This window comes from Equus asinus, chromosome 4 (genome assembly GCF_041296235.1).
Source record: "Equus asinus isolate D_3611 breed Donkey chromosome 4, EquAss-T2T_v2, whole genome shotgun sequence".
Classification (NCBI taxonomy): domain Eukaryota; kingdom Metazoa; phylum Chordata; class Mammalia; order Perissodactyla; family Equidae; genus Equus; species Equus asinus.
In genome coordinates this window covers 27,713,454-27,736,661 of record NC_091793.1, presented here as the reverse complement: position 1 = coordinate 27,736,661, position 23,208 = coordinate 27,713,454, and the positions used below count along the sequence as shown (strand labels likewise).

Genomic DNA, 23,208 nt, shown 5'->3' with positions numbered 1-23,208 from the left:
AGGAAATTACTGCAACATAATAAAGGCCATATATGATAAACCCACAGCCAACATCATACTGAAAGCCTTCCCTCTGAGAAGAGGAACAAGACAAGGGTGCCCACTCTCGCCACTCTTAGTCAACATAGTACTGGAGGCTTTGGCCAGAGCAATTAGGCAAGAAAAAGAAATAAAAGGTATCCCAACTGGCAATGAAGAAGTGAAACCGTCAGTGTTTGCAGACAACATGATTTTATATATAGAAAACCCCAAAGAAGTCATCAGAAAACTATTAGAAATAATCAACAGCTACAGCAAAGTTGCAGGTACAAAATCAACTGACAAAAATCAGTTGCATTTCTACACTCTAATAACGAACTAACAGGAAGAAAACTCAAGAATACAATTCATTTATAATCCCAACAAAAAAGAATAAAATATCTAGGAATAAATGTAACCAAGGAGGTCAAAGACCTATACAATGAAAACTATAAGACATTAACAAAAGAAATCGATAAGGACATAAAGAAATGGAAAGATATTCCACATACATGGAGTGAAAGAATAAATATAGTTAAAATGCCCATACTACCTAAAGCAATCCACAGATTCAATGCAATCCCAATCAGAATCCCAATGACATTCTTCACAGAAATAGAACAAAGAATCCTAAAATTCATATGGGGCAACAAAAGACTCCAAATAGGGGCCAGGCCAGTGGTGCAACGGTTAAGTTCACACGTTCTACTTCTCGGTGGCCCAGGGTTTGCCAGTTTGGATCCCAGATGCGGACATGGCACCACTTGACAAAAAAGCCATGCTGTGGTAGGCGTCCCACATATAAAGTAGAGGAAGATGGGCATGGATGTCAGCTCAGGGCCAGTCTTCCTCAGCAAAAAGAGGATTGGCAGTAGTTAGCTCAGGGCTAATCTTCCTCAAAAAAAAAAAAAAGACTCTGAATAGCTAAAGCAATCCTGAGCAAAAGGAACAAAAGATAGAGGCATCACAATCCCTGACTTCAAAATATACTACAAAGCCATAGTGATCAAAACAGCGTGGTACTGGTACAAAAATAGACACACAAATCAATGGAACAGAACTGAAAGCTCAGAAATAAAACAACACATCTATAGACAGTTAATCTTTGACAAAGGAGCTAAGATCATATAATGGAGAAAGTTTCTTCAACAAATGGTGTTGGGAAAACTGGACAGCGACATGCAAAAGAATGAAAGTAGACCATTATCTTTCACCCTGCACAAAAATTAACTCAAAATGGATCAAAGACTTAAAGGTAAGACCTGAAACCATAAAACTCCTAGAAGAAAATATAGGCAGTACACTCTTTGACATTGGTCTTACAAGGATCTTTTCGAATACCATGTGTACTTGGGCAAGGGAAACAAAAGAAAAAATAAACAAGTGGGACTTCATCAGACTAAAGAGCTTCTGCAAGGCAAAGGAAACCAGGAACAAAATGAAAAGCCCACCCACCAACTGGGAGAAAATATTTGTAATTCATACATCCAACAAGAGGTTAATCTCCAAAATATACAAAGAACTCACACAACTCAACAACAAAAAAACCCAAACAACCCAATCAAAAAATGGGCAGAGGATCTGAACAGACATTTCTCCAAAGAAGATATACAGAATGACAAGAGACACATGAAAAGATGTTCAACATCACTAATCATCAGGGAAATGCAAATCAAAACTACACTAAGATATCAACTTATACCCATTAAAATGGGCATAATGACCAAGACAAAAAATAACAAATGTTGGAGAGGTTGTGGGGAAAAGGGAACCTTCACACACTGATGGTGGGAATGCAACTGGTGCAGCCACTATGGAAAAAGAGTAGGGACCTTTCTCAAAAAACTAAAAATAGAGATACCATATGACCCAGCCATCCCACGACTGGGTATTTATCCAAAGAACTTGAAATCAACAATTCAAAGAGACTCATGCACCCCTAGGTCCACTGCAGCATTATTCACTATAGACCAGAAGTGGAAGCCACCCGCAGAATGATAAACGGATAAAGAAGATGTGGTATATATAGACAATGGAATGCTACTCGGCCATAAAAAAGACAAAATCATTCCATTCACAACAACATGGATGAACCTTGAGGGTATTATGTTAAGCAAAATAAGCTAGACAGAGCAAGCCAAACACTGTATGATTTCACTCATATGTGGAAGATAAACTAACACACAAAGGGAACAGATTAGTGATTACCAGAGGAGAAGGGGGTTGGAGGGTAGATACAAGGGGTAAAGGGGCATATTTATATGGTGACTCACAAATAAGGTACAAACTGAAATTTCACGTTATAAACTATTACGACCTCAATAAAATAAAATAACGAAAATAAAAGGATAATTGTGAAAACTATGTAGCAGTTGAGGAAATGGACTACGTAAAAAAAGAGAAAATATTCAGTGAAAAAAATAAGAACACACAATTCTACAGAAAGTATAGTCTTAATCATGAAAAACAGTAAAAACCTATACACCAAAATAAAAGACAGGAAGGAAGTACACCAAGATGGATGATGGGACTAAGAGTGGTTCCCTTCCCTCCTTTGCTAAATTTTCTGAGATGACCATACAATACTTTCATAACAGAATAAAAATTCGATAACTTTAATTTATAATAAATAAATGTGGTTAGCAGCAATACAATTGCAGAATTATAAAAACTGAACCAAGCAGATCCTGGAAGAAAAAAAGAGAAACACTGTTTATACATCCTAAGAAATTAAGCTTCGGAGCTGGCCCAGTGGCATAGCAGTTAAGTTCAAGTGCTCCGCTTGAGCAGCCTGGGGTTTGCTGGTTGGGATCCCAGGCACAGACCCATGCACCGCTTATCAAGCCATGCTGTGGCAGCCACCCTACATATAAAGTAGAAGAAGATGGGCACGGATGTTAGCTCAGGGCCAATCTCCCTCAAAAAAAAACAAAAAGGAATTAAGCTTAGTCAAACTGCTATATTAATAATGTGTTACCTGTGCATTCTAAGAGGAAAAGTACATAAACAAAGGGGGTTTTTTTTAGCTTTATTGAGGTCATAAGAGTTTACAACATTGTGAAATTTCAGTTGTGCATTATTATTTGTCAGTCACCATACATATGTGCCCTTTACCCCTATGCCCAATCCCGAACCCCTCTCCCCTCTGGTAACCACAGACCTGTTCTCTTTGTCCACGTATTTTACACAAAGATTTTTTCCCCCACCTAGAGATTAACATCTAATAGTGACAAACATAAAGTGTTATTCAAGTCTTCAAGAACTGAGGTTAAGAGTTGGCTCTCTTCTTTCTTCTAACTTCTCAAATAACTGTTAAGACTTACCAGGTAGAATGGTTCTGAAGTAACTGCTCTCCAGGTGGGGGTAAGGTGGTGGAGGTAGGGTGTAGTTTCTTTCAGGTAACCCACACATCACCCCTCGATCCCCAATACCCATTGGGAGCATCAGAGACAAAGCAGAAGGCAGAGAGCTCAGGGAGGGACCCAGGTTTGGAATTGCCACGGGCAGGCCTACAAAAAAATGGTTTTTTCTCAATTAAAAGAAAGTAAGTACTTAAAAATTCTCTCTGTAATCACTGGCTGAACTCTTAGGAAGGTTTCCACATACGGGCAAAATTCTCACCTATGCGCCCGTGACATCCCCAGAGAGGTAGTACTGTGTAGACACCCACAAACAGGTCTTAAAGTTAGTTCTCAAGTTAGTTCTAAAATGCCAGGTTGATCCTCCACTTGTTTGTATTGCTCTTAAATAACAAGACATTTCATTAGAATTAAAAACCTAGTTTAAATACGATTTAAGAAAACAAATTATATAGAGATAAAAAGAACCGGAAGAAAATACATCTAAGTTCACAGGAGTGGTCTCTGAGTAATCATATTACAGATTTTTTTTTCACATTTTTTTACTCTATTATATTTTCTATTTCATATGGTGAGAATGTTTCACTTTTAAAAATTCATAGATATGCTTCTATTTGAAAAAAAATCTTATTTATTTATTTTTCTGCTTTTTTTCCCCCAAACCCCCCAGCACATAGTTGTATATTTTAGTTGTGGGTCCTTCTAGTTGCGGCATGTGGGATGCTGCCTCAACATGGCCTAATGAGCCCTGCCATGTCCGCACCCAGGATTCGAACCAGCGAAACCCTGGGCCGCTTAAGTGGAACGCGCGAACTCAACCACTTGGCCACAGGGCCGGCACCGAAAAACAATCTAATTTAAAGGTAGATGTAAAACTGTACATACATAGTTTCATACAGTTTCGTATACATGCTGTACTCCAGGATTTAAGAAAATTTAAACCTTAGAGTATATCTACCTTGGATTATATCTATCTGCAAAGTGCTGAAGTGACTTACTGTGCCTAACTATCATTAACGAACACTCACCAATTTAGACAGTGCTAATTTGCATTATTTTTGGCAGTGGCAATATTTCTCTAATAGGCTTTTCTTCCTTAACGAGAGTGTCCACTAAAAGGAATGCCTAAGAGATAACCAAATGGGTTAACAACTTATAAAATTTTTTTAAAATTTCTTTTGTGGACACTTAAAGAAATGTGAAGAGACCCTAGTTTAGATGAATGTTACTGAACTGCTGCATTTGGTAATTAAGCAGGTAATTCTCTGTAGAGAACTAGTTAAACAACTTATACTCAAACATTAACTCCTATTTTGATAAAGTCCAACATATGACAATGTTGTACATCCTTAAGAATCAATAGCTTACCATTTTAAGAATCAATAGGTTACCTGTTTCTTTTCCATTTCAACAGAAAAAGAAAATTAAACTAGGCAGATAAAAAGGTTTTAAAAACATAGTGATGGGGGAAACGAGCTTTTCCTATACTCTGATCCTCTCCAAGCTGAGGCTCATGGGGAGTTCCACGTGGAAGCTCCAACTCTGGTCCCTCCTTTCTCCCCATAATTCTAGGCCTGGCACACCTGCAGTTGTTGCCAGTTTCAAGGTAGTGGAAAGTAAAGCTCAATTTCTCATGCTTTCTGGGAATAGTTTTTAGAGAAACTTTGATTCTCTTCTATTAACCCAGGGACAGAGTGTCAAGAGTATGAACCAGATGAATGGGTAATCCTAGATAAAATGCCAAGTCAATTACGGCTCTAGACAAAAGGTCACCAGCCCAAGAAGAGGACTATGAGGACAAAGTGCCACTCCTGTCCACCAGGACTCCGGCCTCTACAGAGATGTTTTCTTCCATTATGTTACCACACGCAGAACCGCCATTCCGACCTGCTGGCATCTCCCTTACACTCTTAAAGGGGCTCTGACCCTCTAGGCTCCATTTAGACTCAACAATGCAGTTAAGTGTTGAATTCAGTCGCTGTCCCTTACCACTCACCTGGGGCAGGGATGGCATTGTGAGTGGGTGAGGCAGCCAACCCCAGGTGACTCCCTGAGACTGGCAAGGCATTGCTCACAGAGGATGAAGTCAGTTGCTCCATCCCCACTGGGCTCAGGTTCATCTCATTCATCCTAAGAAAGAGCATATACACAACTAGTCACGCAAAAAATTACCTCAGGGACTCCGTTTAAGGTACAGAGGAACCTGAAACAACGCGGGTGGGGAAATGGGACTTTACCAACTATTACTTCATTTTTTATGCTCCCAGCTCTCCAAGATAGCCAGTGTCATATCCTTTCCACTGATGGGAAACTGGGATTCAGAGACGTTAACTCACTCAGCCAACGTCATATAGCAGAAACAGGATTTAACTCGGGTGTGCCTTGTTCCAAACCCTATGCACACCATCTAAAGCAAAGCTGGCAATCCTTAGAGCCCAAGGGCAATGAGGGTGTGTTTGTTTTTTTAAATCACTCAAGTTTTTTCTTTCATGATATTTCCTCCAACTGGCTTATTGCTTCACACTGGGACTTTTATAGGCAGTTTGAATTTTTACTAACTCTTTTTACCAGGAGTTAAAGTGATTCTGGATCTGAATTCGATTATTAATGATGTAAAGCAGCATCATATTTCTTCTATGGATCAGCACTTTATTAAAAGTCTGTATCAACATCTTAATAATTAATTAAACTTTGCTACATACTTTATAAAAATTACTTCATATTTTCTAATTCTTCAAAATAAGGTAGATGAGGAAACTGAGGCTTAAAAAGGACATGTTCTATGCCCCAGATCACACAGCAATTAAGCGGAAGAGCACAGATCATGTTGCAAAGTACTGCCAAAAAGTTTTCCAGGGGCCAGCCCTGTGGCCTAATGGTTAAGTTCAGCATGCTCTGCTTCGGCGGCCCAGGTTTGCAGGTTCAGATCCGGGGCGCGGACCTACACCACTCGTCAGCCATGCTGTGGCAGTGACCCATATATAAAGCAGAGGAAGACTGGCACAGATGTTAGTTCAGGGCTAATCTTCCTCCAGCAAAAAAAGGGGAAGATTGGAAACAGATCTTAGCTCAGGGCCAATCTTTCTCAGCAAAAAAAGTTTTTCAATACACCAAATTCTTTTTCTTCTACAGACCATTTTCAGCAGGCTGAAGAATCTGAGAATCACCTTCTCTGTGCAGTCTATCTTGCACTGCCATTAACGTCATCAGACTAAGAGTAATACTATCTACCTGAAACTCATACAATTTAAAAAAAGTAAGACTGATTTGAACAAGACATCATAGGAAGTTGTTATCAATAAGTATTAGTTTCTATATTAGAATTTAGAGACTGCCATATTATAAGCATTATAATTTCAATAAGCTGGCCTTGGGGCTGGCTCGGTGGTGCAGCAGTTAAGCGTGCACATTCCACTTCGGCGGCCCAGGGTTTGCCGGTTCGGATCCCGGGTGTGGACATGGCTTGCTCGGCAAGCCATGCTGTGGTAGGCATCCCACATATACAGCAGAGGAAGATGGGCATGGATGTTAGCTCAGGGACAGTCTTCCTCAGCAAAAAGAGGAGGATTGGCAGCAGTTAGCTCAGGGCTAATCTTCTTCTTCTTCAAAAAAGAAGCTGGCCAATAGGCTATCCAAAGGAAGTCATCAATGACCTCCAATCCTTACACTGAATAACAGTAATGCAAGTTCTTCGTGTGCCTGTGTACATGGGAGCGTACAGAAGGGGGGGGAATCAAATGGGTCTACTTGTTCCTTAGCAGTGAAAGCAAACCTAAAGAGGTTTTTAATTCCAAAAAATGGCACATCAGCCATCAGTCAACCTGAAAATAATGAGAGCTAACACTTATTACTCCCTTACTACATGTGTTAAGCACTGGACTAGGTGATCCACATGTAATTATCTTGCCTAATCCTTCTAACTACTGTGAGGTAGGTATTTTTCTTAACCCCATTTTAGAGATGAGGAAACTGAGCTTCAGAGCAGCTAAGGAACTTAACCCAAGATTACATAACTACTAAGTGGCAGAGTTGGGATTTAAATCTAGGTCTGCCTAATTTAAGAATCCCAAACTCTGAACTACAATTAGAAAATGATGATTACAATAAAAGAACCCATTTTGCCTTTTGCGCAGTTCCAATACATCAGGATCTGTGTATTTATATTGTGGGCTATGTTAGAAGTCCCACATAGACCTGTTCCTGCACTATTCTACACCCACAGGCTTCAACTGTATCCGTGGCCAGGTACCTCATAAAACTAAGCTCCCAGATATTAATAAGGTGTACAAGGCCAACTGAGTACAGTACCCTGTATAGAGCAGGCACTACAAATATTTATTTAATTTGGATGGAGCAGTCCAATCTCATCCTTACTAGAAAGCTAACTAGAAACACAAGGCCAATGACGTACATCTTATGCTAATAACAGTATTTAATTACACTATAAAAGAATGCAAAAAATCCTGATAGCCTAAAAGAACCAGAGCTACCTTAATTTTGAAAGTTTCTGGGTTTGGGTTGGTTTAAAACAGACTTTTCCCGTAACTTTTTATAGCTATAAAAATAACTAAACCTCTATCATCACCGGAGTACTAATGACCTACAAAAAATTAGTTACAATAATTTTTTTTAAGTCCAATTAAAAATCTCTAGCTTCAAATTCCATTCTGAAAATTCCTGAATATTAATCTGTGCACCTAACCGCAAGATAAAAATCAAAACGGTGTTTCTAGGTTGACTCCCAGGCCTTCTCAAACCAGTTCAAGTAAGAGTTTAATGTGAGAGGCTCAGCAGATTTCTGCTTCATTGTGAGTCACTAAAATGTGATGACCTCAGCAGCCATAAACCAAAGGTAACTAGTATCCCATGGAAAGAAGGCCGACGGAGGGAATTTACAACACGAGCCTCACAAGACTCTCATTCTAAAGTGCAATTCTATTCCAACTACCTTTCTCATACAGAATTCCAGGAAGCAATCTTAGAAGGGCCAGAATCAAGACACTAAGCTACGCTGTTCTTCCCTACTCATTCCTCGTAGAAGCACTTCCTTCATACTCGTACACTTTATGTGCGTGTTTCTAACTGACCTGTGTATGAACCATTTGCCAGCTGCTGGTCTTAGAACTCTAGGATGATAGATAAGAAGCTGAAAAGCAGCCACTTCGCAATTTCAATAATTGCAAAGCCACTGGACAATTTCAGTAATTCGAATGAATTCGTTTCACCTTTCTTATCCTCCACTACAGCCTAGGAAAGGGCCCTAAGAGAAGGACACCTAACTGTTTCTTTGACATCCTTCTGTACTGTTGTGGCATGGTACCATAAAGTACTTTAAACATCAGCACGAACCCTGCGGGATTAAGAAATTAACTTCTCCACATGGCCACCCCAGTCAGACGGTAACCAGCACAATTCAAGGGGAAGCATGGTGAGGAGCTAAAAACACACTTTGGAATCCAGATAAAGATATTATTAAAACGCTCAAATAACTCAAAAGCGTAGGCTAAAGGAGTCAACGAGCCAACAATCAACGTGTCGCTATTTGGAACAACTAATCACATTTGGAGTAAATTAGGGTGAATGAGTATATTCGACCCAACCACTAGTTTCTGGATATCTTGCTCCCTTTGGGACACAAATCCACTTGGAAATCGCACCTGTAACCTTCCCAGTGGCTCCCAAAACAAAGGCTCTCTGAACTCCCCTTTGCCAGATGTTTTCCAAAGACGTCCCCAGCGCTGGGCCCAGCAGGCTACTCACCTGTGATGCATCTGCTTGAGGCCAAGGGTCAGAGAAAAGAGCACTCGGGCGGCGGAGAACCGGCATCAGGGTTTGCGTTCCAGGGTCACGTGCTACCGCATCTTGCTTACAACCGCTGCACGCACGCGGCCACCCGTCCCCGGGGCCGCCCGGGGCCGCCCGCCTCCTCCCGAGGGCCGGCGGCCGCGCACGCCGCCGCGGGACGGGACATGCCGGGGGACACCAGGGGCCTTTCCTCCAGGAGCGTCGGGAGCGGGGCTGCCCAACCTGGGGAGAGGACAAGGGCGGTCACCAAAGCCCGGGGAGGATGCAGCCGCCGTGCCCTCGCCGCCGGGGAGCCCAGGCGCTGCGGACACCGCCTCCCAAGGGCGGCCCCCTCGCCCGCCGGCACGGGGCCCGCAGGCCGGCCGCCCTCGCCCCGCCCCGGCCCGGCCGGGCCCGCGCGCAGCCCACCTGCTGGCCGCGCGGGGGGCGCGCGCGCCTGCCCCACCGCTTTGTTCCTCATCCGGGCAGAGCTCGCCTCGGGGCCCTCCCCGCCCGCTCGACCCCCGCGCCCCGGGGGCCGCTCGCCTAACGTTTCCCGCCCGGCCTGGCCCAGCCCGCGGTCTCCTCCGGGCCGCACCCTCCGAGGCGCCTTTCCGGCTCCGCAGCCAACCTCGCCACCCGCCGCCCCGCCCCTCGCGCGTGCGCCCCTCCCCGCCGCCGCCGCCCGCGGAGCCGCTTCCGCGCGTGCGCACCGCGGGGTCCCCGGCCGGCGAGGGGCGGGCCGCTAGAGGAGAGCCCCGCGAGCGCCGCGTCTCCATCCGGCCAGGTCGAGTCGAGCGCCGAGCCATCGACCCACAGTTGCTAGGCAACCAGGGCCGACGTGCACGGAGGGCGTGGTTCCTGAGTCCCCCAAATCCTCCGGACTAGGGTTTCAGGCTTAGCGGCGTTCCCCTCCAAGGAGAGCGTGAGTCCTCGCGAGCCCGCCGGATTCGAAATACGCACTTAGCCCAGCGATGTTGGCGGTGTTGCCTGGAAGGAATTGGGATTGTATCCCGCGTATTTTTCACCATCCCTTACACCTGAAGGTTGCCCACTTTCCCTGCTGCAAGTCCTAAAAGGTGGTGTTTGGAATTTGGTGCAAATTTCCTTCCCCTTCTTTCTTTGCCCTTCGTTCCCTCCTGCATGGCAGGCAACTGTGCTAAGCTCAAGGAAAAGAGTCCCAAATTCACAGGAATTGGTCCTTGAAACAACAACACACTACCTGGTAGCTTCCACACACCAGCAGAACAGCAGAGACCCCTGAATTCCTCCTTTCATTCAGAAAATATTTATTGAATTACATCTCAAACATAGGGATGCGAAATAAGGCTTAGGTCTTTCTGGACCTTCAACAGCTTGCAGTCTAGGGGGAACCGGTGAGTTTTGAAAATTCAACCTCATATGAAAGGCAGAGGGACGCAGGGGAACCAGGAGTGGTGCCAACCCACATCATGGTTCCCTTCCTTCTCGTAAGGAGAAAGCACATTCCAAGTGAGGGAACTAATCCCTGAGCATTGGCAGGTCACATTGGTTTTGCCTTGTTGACAACAAAGAAATCTAAATCAAGAAAGTGATCATACCACGAGTAAGCGAGAGACGATATTCCCTAAAACGCCACTTCAAACCTGAGGCTTAGAGAATGATGATGTGTCTTACAAAAGGCTGAATGATTCCACTCTGGTTTTCTATGCCTGTTCATTCTGAACAATTTTATTAATATCAAAGCTGTAGGGGCTGGCCCCGTGGCCGAGTGGTTAAGTTCACGCGCTCTGCTTCCTTGGCCCAGGGTTTGGCCAGTTCAGATCCTGAGCGCAGACAGGGCACCGCTCCTCAGGCCATGCTGAGACGGCGTCCCACATGCCACAACTAGAAGGGCTCACAACTAAAGTACACAACTATGTACCAGGGGGCTTTGGGGAGAAAAAGGAAAATTGAAATCTTTAAAAATGTATATATATCAAAGGTGTATGTAAAAATTAGATCAGATAAATGTCAGAGCTAAAACTACAATACTTATAGGAGAAAATCTTTGTAACCTTGATAGGACACAAAAATTAGGAACCACTAAAAAACTGGCAAATTGAACTACATCAAAATTAAAACTTTTGGTCTCAAAAAGACACTGCTGACAAAATGAAAAGTCAAGCCAGAGACAGGAAGAAAATATTTTCAAAACAAATATTTGACAAAGGACTTCTATCTGGAATATATAGCAAACCCTTTGAACTCAATAATAAGAAGGCCAACAACCCAATTTTTAAAAATGGAGAAAATATTTGAATAGCCACTTCACTGAAGAAGATACATGGATGGCAATTAAGCACACAAAAAGATAAGCAACATCGTTAGTTATTCAGTAAATGCAAATCAAAACACAATGAGGTAACATTACGTACCTACTAGAGGAGCCCAAATTAAAAAAGACCAACTATAGCAAGTGTTGGCGCAGATACAAAGCAACTGGAACCCTCCTCATTTGCTGGTGGGAATGCAGAATGCTGCAGCCACTTCAGAAAACAACTTTGCAATTTCTTATACCATACAATTCAGTAATTACACTCCCAGGTATTTACCTAAGAGAAAATAAAAATATATGCACAGGGGCGGGCCCTGTGGTGCAGAGGTTAAGTTCCCACGTTCCACTTCCGGGGCCTGGGGCCCACCGGTTCGGATCCCAGGTGCAGACATGGCACTGCTTGGCAAGCCATGCTGTGGGAGGTGTCCCACATATAAAGTAGAGGAAGATGGGCACGGATGTCAGCTCAGGGCCAATCTTAGCAAAGGGAGGAGGATTGGCAGCAGATGTTAGCTCAGGGCTAATCTTCCTAAAAAAAAAATATACATATATAAATGTATACATACATAAATGTATGTATACATATATACACATATATATATATGTGTATATATCTACAGACAAAGACTTGTAAACAAAGGTTCATAGAAGCTTTATTGGTAATAGCCCCAAGCTGGAAACAACCCCAATGTCCATCAACTGGTGAATGAATAAACAAATTATAGTATGTCTCATAGTAAAATATTACTCAGCAATAAAAAGGAACAAGCTATTGATACATGGATGAATCTCAGAAGAACGATGCTAACTGAAAGAAACCATACACAAAAGACTACACATTATATGAGTCCATTTGTATGAAATTCTAGAAAAGACAAAGCTATAATAATAGAATGTAGGTAAGTGATTGTCAGGAGTTGGGGATGAGCAGGAAGAGGATGAGACTGCCTGCAAAGGTGCATAAGAGAACTTTTAGGGATGATGGAAATGACCTTGGTTGTGATAGTGGTTACACAACTACATACATTTGTCAAAATTCATCACATAGTACATTTAAAATTGATGAGTTTTATTATATGTAAAAATACATCAAAAAGTAGATTTAAAAAAAAATGATGTCAGGGTCGGCAAAAATTGAAGCAACCTATCCCATTCCACAGGCTAGATTCAGTCCATTGTATGCTCTCCCATCATTCTTATCTTTACTGTAACAATTGTTTAATTTTCTATCTTGCCAAATAGATTTTAAGTTTTGGAAACAAAATCCATGTCTATTTTATTTAGTGCTATATGAGATAGCACAATACCAAGCACATATTAGGTGCCCTATAAATATTTGTTGAATGAATGAAAGTCAAACTGGCATATTTCTAAGCTATGTTTATTGACTCTCACATCTATTTACTTAGAGATGTACAGCCAAATGGATGCCCAAAGGTTCCCTAAGGAGCTAGTTGAAGGTCACCTGCCACTTTAAGAAGACACTAACATGCCATTAAGACAATTAAAACAGGGGCCGGCCCCGTGGCCAAGTGGTTAAGTTTGCATGCTCCGCTGCAGGCAGCCCAGTGTTTCGTTGGTTCAAATCCTGGGAACGGACATGGTACTGCTCGTCAAGCCATGCTGAGGCAGCGTCCCACATGCCACAACTGGAAGGTCCCACAGCTAAGAATATATACAACTATGTACTGGGGGCTTTGGGGAGAAAAAGGAAAAAATAAAATCTTAAAAAAAAAGACAATTAAAACAATGAGAAAATTACTGACCAAACAGACAGTAGAAATGAAGAGTATTGCTGCTGTTTTCGAACTCAAGTATTAGAAAGGCTGTGAAACAAAGATGAAGGGTTGCAATTAAGGGCAGACCTTAGATATAATTGTATTTAAGACAAACCAGCTAACAACCATTAACATTTTGCTAGGTGGCAAAGACAGATGCAGAGAACAAATTACCTTTAAACATTATCTTCTGAGCCCTAAAGACAAGGACAGTGATGGGTAAATTTGGGCCTGGATTGGGCTGCTCAAGACATCTTGCTTTCATTGACTGTAATTAAGGATTAAATCCTGCGTCTGATCTCTCATGTTAAGGAGGGTCTGGAAATTTGACTTTTTATGTGGGTAAACCTGTTCTTTGGCATTCTTGGGATTCTCCTCTGTAAGCCTGATACATTTATAATTTGTTGTATCAGGTTCTAACTGACTCATTTCTTTATTTAATATTTACAGAAAGGCATGGAAAGAGTTTATTCAACAAATATCTGTTGAGTACCTACCGTGTGCCAGGCACAAAATACCACTCCTCATGGAGCTTATGTTATAGATAATAAACAAATAATTAAAGTATAAAATATACCAGATTTCAATAAATACCATGAAAAAAAGTATGGCAGGGAAGATAGAAAGTGCTCCAGGATAGGAGCTGCAATTTTTTTTTTCCTGAGGAAGATTTGCCCTGAGCTATCATCTGTTGCCAATCTTCCTCTTTTTTTTTGCTTGAGAAAGATTTGCCCTGAGCTAATATCTGTGCTAGTCTTCCTCTATTTTGTATGTGGGTTCCCAAGAAGTGGTGTAGGTCCACACCTGGGAACTGGACCACAGCCACCGAAGTAGAGTGCACTGAACTTAACCACTAGGCCACAGGGCTGGCCCCCGCAATTCTAAATAAGGTAGACAGCAAAGTCATTGTTGAAAAGGTAGCATTGAAACCAAAGGAGCACAGGGAGTGATCCCTGTGGACATCTAGAAGAAGAGTATTTCAGTCAGTGGGAAGTGCCAGTGCAAAGGCCCCGAGGCAGGGGAATGCCTGGCAGGTTTGAGGAATTGCAAGGAGGCCAGTGGTACTAGAACTGGATTGTCCAATATGGTAGCCACTAGCCACAGGTGGCTCTTGAGCCCCTGAAATGTGCCTGGTTCAAACTGTGTAATCATTTTAGGGTGGGAGAGTGATTGTGTTAATGGCCCCAGTTCGTCACTCCTCTTGGGAACCATGCCCTTTGCAAGGTGACTTTATTGTTCATCCCAGAAAGAGTGGGGCCTTTTTTTTCTGCCCCTTGATTCTGAGTTTGTCATGCCAGACGTGCTAGAATTGAGACAAAGTCAGCCTGAAGTACTGCCCCTCTGCCTCAAGAACTAATGAATGCTTATTGTTTTAAGCCGCTGAGTCTTGGGTTGGTTCAGTCGATGACCATTCTGATGAGGCTGCTTGCTTTTCTTGGATCCACTGCTTTTCTGCTCTGACCTTCGGAAACTGTTACATGGGTAGAAAAGATTAAGCACTAGTATTGGAACATTATTTCTCTTGGGTTCGTGTTCCAAGTACCCGGTTTAACTCCGCAGGGCTGCAGAATGGTGTGTTTACTAAATGTAGTGGATGTGGAACCAGAACTGAGATACTCTTGTGCGCTCTATCAACTCTTTGGACTTAAAAAACAGAACACACATGGGGATGAATTAAATTTTTCATATTTGAAGGAATCATACTCATTTCAGTGGAGGATCACCGGCACTGTTCCTGTGGAAGGAACCCTGGCTCTGCTCAGGCTTTGTGTAAGACCCCTCTAGTTGAGACTGAGCAGGATAAGAAATTGGGGGAAATGATCTGTAGAGTTTAACCAAAGAAATTTTGATGTTGATATCTTTGAATTTTAACCTACAAAGGTAGGGTTGTTTAAACTTTGGGTTTAACTTATCCCTATCAATTTGATAATGGGAGATTTCTTTCTTTCTTTTTTTTTTTTTGGTGAGGAAGATTGGCCCTGAGCTAACATCTGTTGCCAATCTTCCTCTTTTTGCTTGAGGAAGATTGTCGCAGTGCCAACATCTGTGTCAATATTCCTCCAGTCTGCACATGGGATGCGGCCACAGCATGGCCTGATAAGCAGTGTATAGGTCCATGCCCAGGATCCAAACCTGTGAACCCCAGGCCACCAAAGCAGAGCGTGGGAAACCAACCACTTACGCCATTGGGCCGGCCCCAAGGGAGGTGTATTTTTAGATTTGGAGTATCACTCTACCGATCGCATAACCTCTGGCCGGCCATATTGGAATGGTCTTCACTAGAGAAAGGAAAAGAATCAGGAATGAGTTTTTGGCCTAGGGACCGCCAGGCTTTGGGGCCAATTTAACTAATGTGTTGTTCTGATCTATTTTAAGGGGCAAAGCAAAACTGCCCATCTGTGACTCTAAGATGATACACAAAGGAGTGGTAGTTGCCATTGAAGGAGGCTGGAAACTGGGAAGGGAAAGATAAGAACGTTGCTAATGGCCTCAAAAAATCCCAAAAGCAATGACAAAAGAAATCTAAGAAGTAACTGAAAATTTAACTCTAAAGAAGTTCCATGTGGCTTTTCGGATGAATTTTAGCAAATCTTCAAGGAATAATTTCCACCTTTTACAGATGTATCCAGAACCTAGAAACAGATGTAAAGCTACGTAAGAGTTTAAGAGTTTGAAATAACACTGATACCAGAAAAGGAGAGCACAAGAAAATGAAACTCTGAGCCAACGTAACTTGGGACTGTAGGAACAAAATTTCTAAAGAAAATATTAACAAATTGAATCCAGCAGTATATTAAGACAATTATGACTCCATAGGGTTTAATCCCAAGAATGCAAGACAGCTCATTAGCAAATCTATTATTGTAATTTACTGCAATAATAAATTAAAGAAGAAAATACTCATGATTATCTCCACAGATGCATTTGATAAAATTGAAGAGCCATTCCTGATAGTATTCTTAGCAAACTAAGAACAAAATTTTCTTAATTTGACAAAGAATATCTCCTATATGGTGGAACATTAGAAACTTTCCCATAAAAATACGAGGATACTAGCTATTCCTACTACAATTACCATTGGACTGGAGGTCTCAGGCGATGAAATTCAATAAGAAACATAAATGAGTTATATTAGAAAAGAAGAAAGAAAACTGTCATTATTAGCTGACAATATATTACAGTTTAAGAAATCCTAGAAAATCTTCTTTAAAAGATAACTATTAGAACTATCTTGAGAGGGTCTTGTTTCACAAGGGTATAGATTTATCAAAACTGATTGCATTATATATTTAATATATGTGTGGAATTTATCTCAAGTAAAAGCCATTAGAACTAGTACGAGAGATCAGTGAAATGAGTGGATTAAAGATTAACATGGAATAAATCAATAGCTTTGAAAAATAGAAAAAAACTGTTCACAACAGCAGCCAAACCTAAGAAACATCTGGAGGTAAACGTAAGAAATGTGTAAGCTCTATATGAAGAAAACTCTGAAACTTTATTAAAGGGCAAAAAAGAAAATATGAATAGATAAGTTCTATGATCATATAAAAGAGATCCAGTGTTAAAAAAATGTCAATTCTCTCCAAATTAATCTGTTTATTTAACACAATCCCAATTCGAATCCCAAGGGTTTTTTTCCCCCTCATGGATATTAAAAATGCATGTTGCTTCCTTTGCTCTTCTTTTCCAAATTTGGGCGTCCTTGCTCAACAGCTCTTCCAGATGAATTGTAGAGTCGGCCATCCATTCTTCAAGCCTTGAGTTTGGTGTCTTTTTCTAATTCACACCAAGTTGCCTCATGGACAATGAAAGGCTTTGTAAAGCTTGTAGTAGAAGAAGGTAGGCTTAAACAAGAGAGAAAAGATAAAAATCATAAGGAAAGGATTAATGCATTTGACTCCATTAAAATTTTACATTTCTCTATGACAAAAGACTGCACAGACAAGGTTAAAATGCAAACAGTCTTTGAGAAGAATAGAAAAGATGCTAATAAATTGTACCTATGTATTTGTGGTTCTTTAAATCTCACTGTAAATTATATTATCTTTAAAATGGAATGTAATTACTCTACTGCATGACAATTTGACCTTCAGTTTACTTTCTTATCTGTTTCTCTGAAACGTAATATAGAATGTCAACTATGTCGTCAGGCAAACGTATTTAGATGAAAGCAATCACGTGGCTGGTAAATTGCGTCTGGCCTGGCGCACTATAGAGACCTGATGGGGGAGCGTGGCCTTGGGCTTCCCTGAGGGTGAAGGCTTTAACTGGGTTCTGCTGGGGCTCCTGGAAGCTAAGCCGGTGAAGTTGTTACAAGAAATACTGGCTCCTGATGGGTATGAGATTTCTAAGTCAGGCCAGCTGCCACACCGGTCTGATTAAGTCTTCGTTCCTTGCACCTGAGCTGTCACTGGGCTGCAGCGAGGGTTAGAGGAGGAGCAGCGGTGTGGATTGCTGCCGCGATTACTGCAAGGACTCCCAGGATGGCAGAACGCCTAATTCTGCCCTGCTCCAAGCTGTCCTTCCTGACCTATACCCTTCCTAACGAATCTGACGCCAAATGTGGCCCATGGTAGTCTCATGAGTCTAGATACGTAGTTGCACCTAAGAAGCCCCTTGGCAGATGTTGCACATGGTAATACAGACAGTTTATACCTGAGCTATAGAGACAAGGACTAATTTGAACAAAATCATGTTAGAGTATCAATTTGAGATTTAGTCAACTACACCTGTGAGAAATCTTCTTTCTAGCCAGGTGATAATATAGGCTTTCTTGTTCTCCTTTGCGGCAGCTGATGCAAATAGCAGGTATGGGGACAGAAGGGTATGTACGCCCCTGTGCCACGAACCTAGAAAACCAAAATCTACAATGTGATATCAAATATTTCACAAGAAGAGCCAATTTAAGTCTCTGCATCTCTCATGTTTCAAGCAAGTGACGGAGACCTGTCTGAGTTTTAAGGGCGGACCTTGAATGTACACAGCCTGATCCTTCGTGAATCCCATTCCCACTTTTACAAGCAGATCCGAACAGGGCTGCACAAGCCTAGTCCCAAGTGTCCTTGGCAGTTTAGCGTGTCTATAACTTGATCTAGCCAGTCTTACGGGAGACGCCTTTAAAGTGGGAGAGAACTGTTTGGGTCAAAACTGACTGGAGAATGAGTGCAAGTCAGAACGTTCTCTTTTGATCTTTTATCTAACAAGGAAGGTAGAGCCTGCCCCCTTCACATCATGTGAGTAAACAAGTACCTCTCTCCCTGGAAAAGCCACTGATTTCCAATGCATTTGTGCCTTGAAAAAGTATATGAAAAACTGTCAGCAGTCTTTATGACCATGTAGATGCATCATAACATTACCTGGACCCTATAAAAAGACCAGTATAGGATCTGACCATTTTTCATTGTGGTATTAGTAGCAAAAAATATATATATCCTGTAGATATGTTTTCCTCAGAGACAGAATTTATAAGAAGCCAAAAAACCTGGTCCAGGACCTTTAAATTATAGTGATAAATCTGTGGGTTTGGGTCAGATCAGGGTGTCACTTGAGGTTTCTATAAATTTTCCCTTATTATTTTAAACTTCATTAGATTAAAAAATACAAAAGTAACACGAGCTTTTTCTGATAAGTTAAACAGTAGACAGATCCATAAAGAAAAATGAACAACCCCCCCCCTTTCCCAGTGGCACCCTTTTTAGACAACAAATGACAAAAGTTTAGTCTTTCCACTTCACTCTCTGTGCTCAGGCAAACACATATACAGATATGTACATCACGTAGAATAGTTTGTTTTAACTTCACGCTGCATATGTTACTCTGCAATTTGCTTTTCTTCACTTAACATTATGGACATCTCTGCAAGTTCTTACATATAGCTCGAGCTCATTATTTTTAATAATAGCATAATATTCTAAAAGTATTAGCCCTTTCCCTATTGATGGACATTCAGGCTGTTTCCTTTTTAAAATCACTACAAACAATGTTGCAATAGATGTTATAGTTTGTATAAATCCATACTGGTGCATTTATTTTTGTAAGAAAATTGTAGGAATTTCTCAGGTCAAAGCATAGCAGCGTGTACCATTCATTTCAATAGTTATTTTCCTCAAAGCTGGTAGCAATTTATGCTTCCGCCCCTTCTTAAATCCTTGCCTGCCCTGGACGTTAGCAATCTTTTTAATTTTCGCCAATCTGAGGATGAAAAATGGTATTTCTTCACTGTTCTCCTTTTTGCTCCCCTCCAATCAATTCTCCAGTCTGCAGACAGTGAACTTAAAAAGCAAAATCTTATGACGTCACCTCTCTGCTCAAAATACTTCATTTATTTCCGTCACTCAGAATAAAGGCTAACATCTTCGAGATGGCCAAGAAGCACCTTGTGTCTAACAGTCTACCTGCCTCTCTGGTGGGCTTTTCTCCCAATAGGAGGGGCTTTCTTCTGATCTCAACTTTGCTGAGAAATCAAGATGGCATTTTAGGTCGTTTGCCAGTACACGCCTCATAGGGAGCTACGCCTTCTAAAATGTGACTAACTTATGCCTGAAAGGAATAATTATTTCTATTTTATTTGCCTTGATGGAAGTGTTCTTCCAGTTGCTTCGGGCAGATCGCTTAGAATAAACAGGGAAGCCTAGGACTTGTCAAAACAACACGTTAGGACGACACCTTGGCTCCTGGGGAATAGGCAGAAAAATCTGATCGTAAATGTAGGGGGGTTTTGCTTCTCTTGTTTTTTAAGTTGGACTTTTAAAGTAGAACCTGCCTTTAATGTGCTGGTTTGTAGAACAGGAAATCTGATTGTCAGTGTGATAACACATTCTTTGACATTAACCAGTACAGTTGGATTTTTAATGACACTTTCATCTTCAAAGCCCTTTACCAACACGGGTGGATTAATTATTCATTTTTTGGTTGTGTGTTAAAAAGACAAGTCTTCAAAGCCATCATCCTTTCTCCTTAGAATTGGGGCTCTCCACCTTTCAAATGTTGCTTTCCTGCCCCCAAGGGAGAAAATAAATTGCATCTTTTTAAGACAAAAAGAATACAATAGAAATATACTCTTTACACTATGGACAGATGATGTCCTTATATCCTGGGTGGGATTAGAAGAGGTCGGGAAGCAGTGTTTAAGCTGTGTTTACAGTAAGCACGGTGAGAAATAACTGGCTAAAACTGTTACTGCTGCGTCTTTTGATGTGCTCTTAAAAAGTAGCACAAATACATAAAGCGATCTGCGTTCAACATAAGTTGGAGCATACCATACGGACCCTTATATTCGTTGCTCAAGTATATTTCTTTCCTGTTCCCTTCAAAGAATGTCTAATCGGGTTTTTAAAACATTTGGTTTTGGAGAAGAAAAATCTCAAGCCTTCCCTGGGGTCCTCCCTGACTTGACACATCTTATAACCACAAGGGAGCAGTCTTCCCTTTGATGAGGTCTTCCCTCCACCTCCCCAGAAATGAAAGAGCAAGTGTAAGTTTGCAAACAGTCTAAAAGCTCTTCCCATTAGCCCTGGACGCCGGAAACCACAAAGAGCAGTCAAGTTTTGATTTTCAAGGAGAAAGCCTCTGGTAAACTTTCGCCCAGCCGCCAGATCTGTGGGTTCCTGGGAGGAGCTCTTCTGAAACCTTGAAGATCCCTACGCTCCTGAAGACCCAGAGCGGTGGATTACAGTCAGTGAAAAGCTTGGGTGCCTTCGGAAGATCACTGTGTTTGGTGAGCTCACATTTCTAGGCTAAGGAACCGACCAGAGGAACTCCTTTTGTTGTCTTTTGAAATAAGAAGATCAGAGAGGAAGACGAGGTTCGAAGTGTGGATCAGTGCGTCCTAAATCTTTGCCGATCACCTCCGTCTGGATCTTTATAAAAAGATCCAGGAGTGCAATGAACTTAGGGAATCATGCCGTGTTTCCTTCAAGCCTGTTCTAGAATCTAGCTTCCGCACCCCGAAACTTCTCCGGAAACAGACCAGGCAGTCTGAATGGACCAGCATCTCCGCTTGGAAGATTTTTCAGTCTCATCTTTTCTGCTGAAAGATTCATCTCTTGGGTGATTTGTTTGCTTTTTCGCCGAATGATGGAGAAACGTAAAGCGGCCGGCCTGCTGGCTTTGCCATCCCACCTCCTCACCGTGCCCCTGGGCGTGCCGGGGACCATGCCCCGCCTCCCTCCGAGGGACCCCTTCAGGGTCTCCTTGCGACTGGACGCCGCGCGCTGCGCCCCGAGACAGCCCTACCTGCCCCCGCCGCTGGACGGCGCCCTCGAGCCCGCCTTCCTCCGCAAGCGCAACGAGCGCGAGCGGCAGCGGGTGCGCTGCGTGAACCAGGGCTACGCGCGCCTGCGGGACCACCTGCCCCGCGAGCTGGGGGGCAAGCGCCTGAGCAAAGTGGAGACGCTTCGCGCCGCCATCGGCTACATCAGGCACCTCCAGGAGCTGCTGGAGCGCCACGCGCGGGGCCAGGAGGGCGCCGGCCCCCCGCGCAGGGCCGAATGCAACAGCGACGGCGAGTCCAAGGCGTCGTCGGCGCCTTCGCCCTGCAGCGAGCCGGAGGAGGCGGGCAGCTAGCGGGCGCCGGACCCCGGAGGGACCCCCGCGCCCGCTGCACGGCGCGCGTTTGGAGCCTGGTCTAAGGGTCTCTCCGAAGGTGGTTTGCATTTTTAATCCGGTTTGTTTTCCAGGACTGAATCTTAGGAGAAAGGAATGAGCGTTTTAGGGGCAAAAAAGGTATTTTGACGTTCTGGTTGGTTCCCTCCACCCGTCCCTTATTGTTTATGTGCCCTGCAACTCAAAAGTGCTTATTAAGGAAATTCTTTTCCTGTACTGCTCAAATGCAAACCGTACCAGATTCTGAGCGCCTCGTTCTAAAAACGATTCATCTAAAACCTCAAAGGGCGATAACCAACGGAATTTCCCGCAGTCAAGCGGTGTGGATACATGATGTACATCAACGTTGAAATCAACCTCAACCGAAGAAGAGCTTTCCAAAAATAAATAAATAAAGGACAGCCCCTAAAAAGAAAGGAGCGTTTTCTGCATTCCTTCCTTTGGGAATTGTGTTAGAAATTTAATTGACGCCGTGCTTTGGGTGAAGGTGACTCTAAGCTGACACCTGAGAACACATTTGCCGGAGCGTGCTGCTAGGCCAGTTCATGCTGTTGACTGAATATGTGAATTTGGTGCTAGAGAAGGCGTCCTATATTTGACAGATCCTGTTTTATCAAAAAGTGGCCATTTGGGAACTTCATAGCCTTTAGCAGATAACGTGTGTTGGTGTTAATGATCTCTTTGGAAGAGAACTCCGACTTGTATGAAAACTTATTTTTCCTCTCAGTTGTCTTTGTCCCTTTAAAAAAAATTTTCCTGTTCTTTGCATCCCCCACCTTGTAGTTCTCACTCTATCTGTCTTTGGTTAAATTAGTGACACTGTGACAAAAAAAAAAAAAAGGGGAAGCTGAGATGGTTGGATGGGATAGACTGAGGTTGGTACGTTCTCAAACTTTTATCATTGGTGGGCTTCCCGGTATATTGAAATTATCTTGCAGTGTAGGCTTGTTCTCAGTCTTTTAAAAATGCTTAATTCTGGTCACTTTTTTCTGAAACAATTATAAACTCAGTAGATAAATCAAATGCTTAGCGATAGATAACGTTCTCTAAAATCATTTTTTAATTTGCTGAATTGCACTTTCCACGCAGGCAGCTTTGGTATGGGGTGGGAGTGGGCCCAGGAAATGGAAAAGAACAGAAAACTAACAAGGGCTAGCTATTTCAGGGTATTATTTCACTTAATCCCCATAGTGGCCTCCTGTACCCCCTTTTTACAGATGTGTCAACTGAGGGAAGCTAATATTCAGTGAACATCTTTTACATGGCAGAAGTTTTGTTGGGTGCTTTTCACATCTTGTCCTATTTAATTCTCATAAATCTGTGAGGTGGGTATTACACATATTGTGTGGGTTAAAAAAAAGAGGCT

At 42.4% G+C, this 23,208-nt stretch overlaps 2 protein-coding genes across 6 annotated transcripts in view; one reads left to right on the top strand and one right to left on the bottom strand.

Annotated features, from left to right (window-relative positions):
* PRDM4 (PR/SET domain 4) overlaps window positions 1–9,838 on the bottom strand; it is a 33,460-nt gene extending 23,622 nt beyond the window's left edge. For 2 of the 5 annotated variants that reach the window (XM_070507000.1, XM_070507005.1), the window contains exons 1-4: window positions 9,591–9,753; window positions 9,138–9,404; window positions 5,374–5,507; window positions 3,342–3,527 (exon numbers count right to left, since the gene is read on the bottom strand). In XM_070507000.1, coding sequence (XP_070363101.1) covers window positions 3,342–3,527; window positions 5,374–5,507; window positions 9,138–9,148 — 331 coding nt within the window. In that variant the 5' untranslated portion in view covers window positions 9,149–9,404; window positions 9,591–9,753. Of the gene's footprint in view, window positions 1–3,341; window positions 3,528–5,373; window positions 5,508–9,137; window positions 9,405–9,590 lie in introns of all 5 variants that reach the window. The other 3 variants (XM_070507001.1, XM_070507002.1, XM_070507003.1) reach the window with 3 other exon arrangements.
* A 10,921-nt stretch (window positions 9,839–20,759) lies between these two features.
* ASCL4 (achaete-scute family bHLH transcription factor 4) lies at window positions 20,760–22,449 on the top strand. Its single transcript, XM_014852353.3, has one exon. The coding sequence runs from the start codon at window positions 21,312–21,314 to the stop codon at window positions 21,801–21,803; it is 492 nt and encodes a 163-aa protein (XP_014707839.1). The 5' UTR covers window positions 20,760–21,311; the 3' UTR covers window positions 21,804–22,449.
* Window positions 22,450–23,208: the final 759 nt, after the last annotated feature.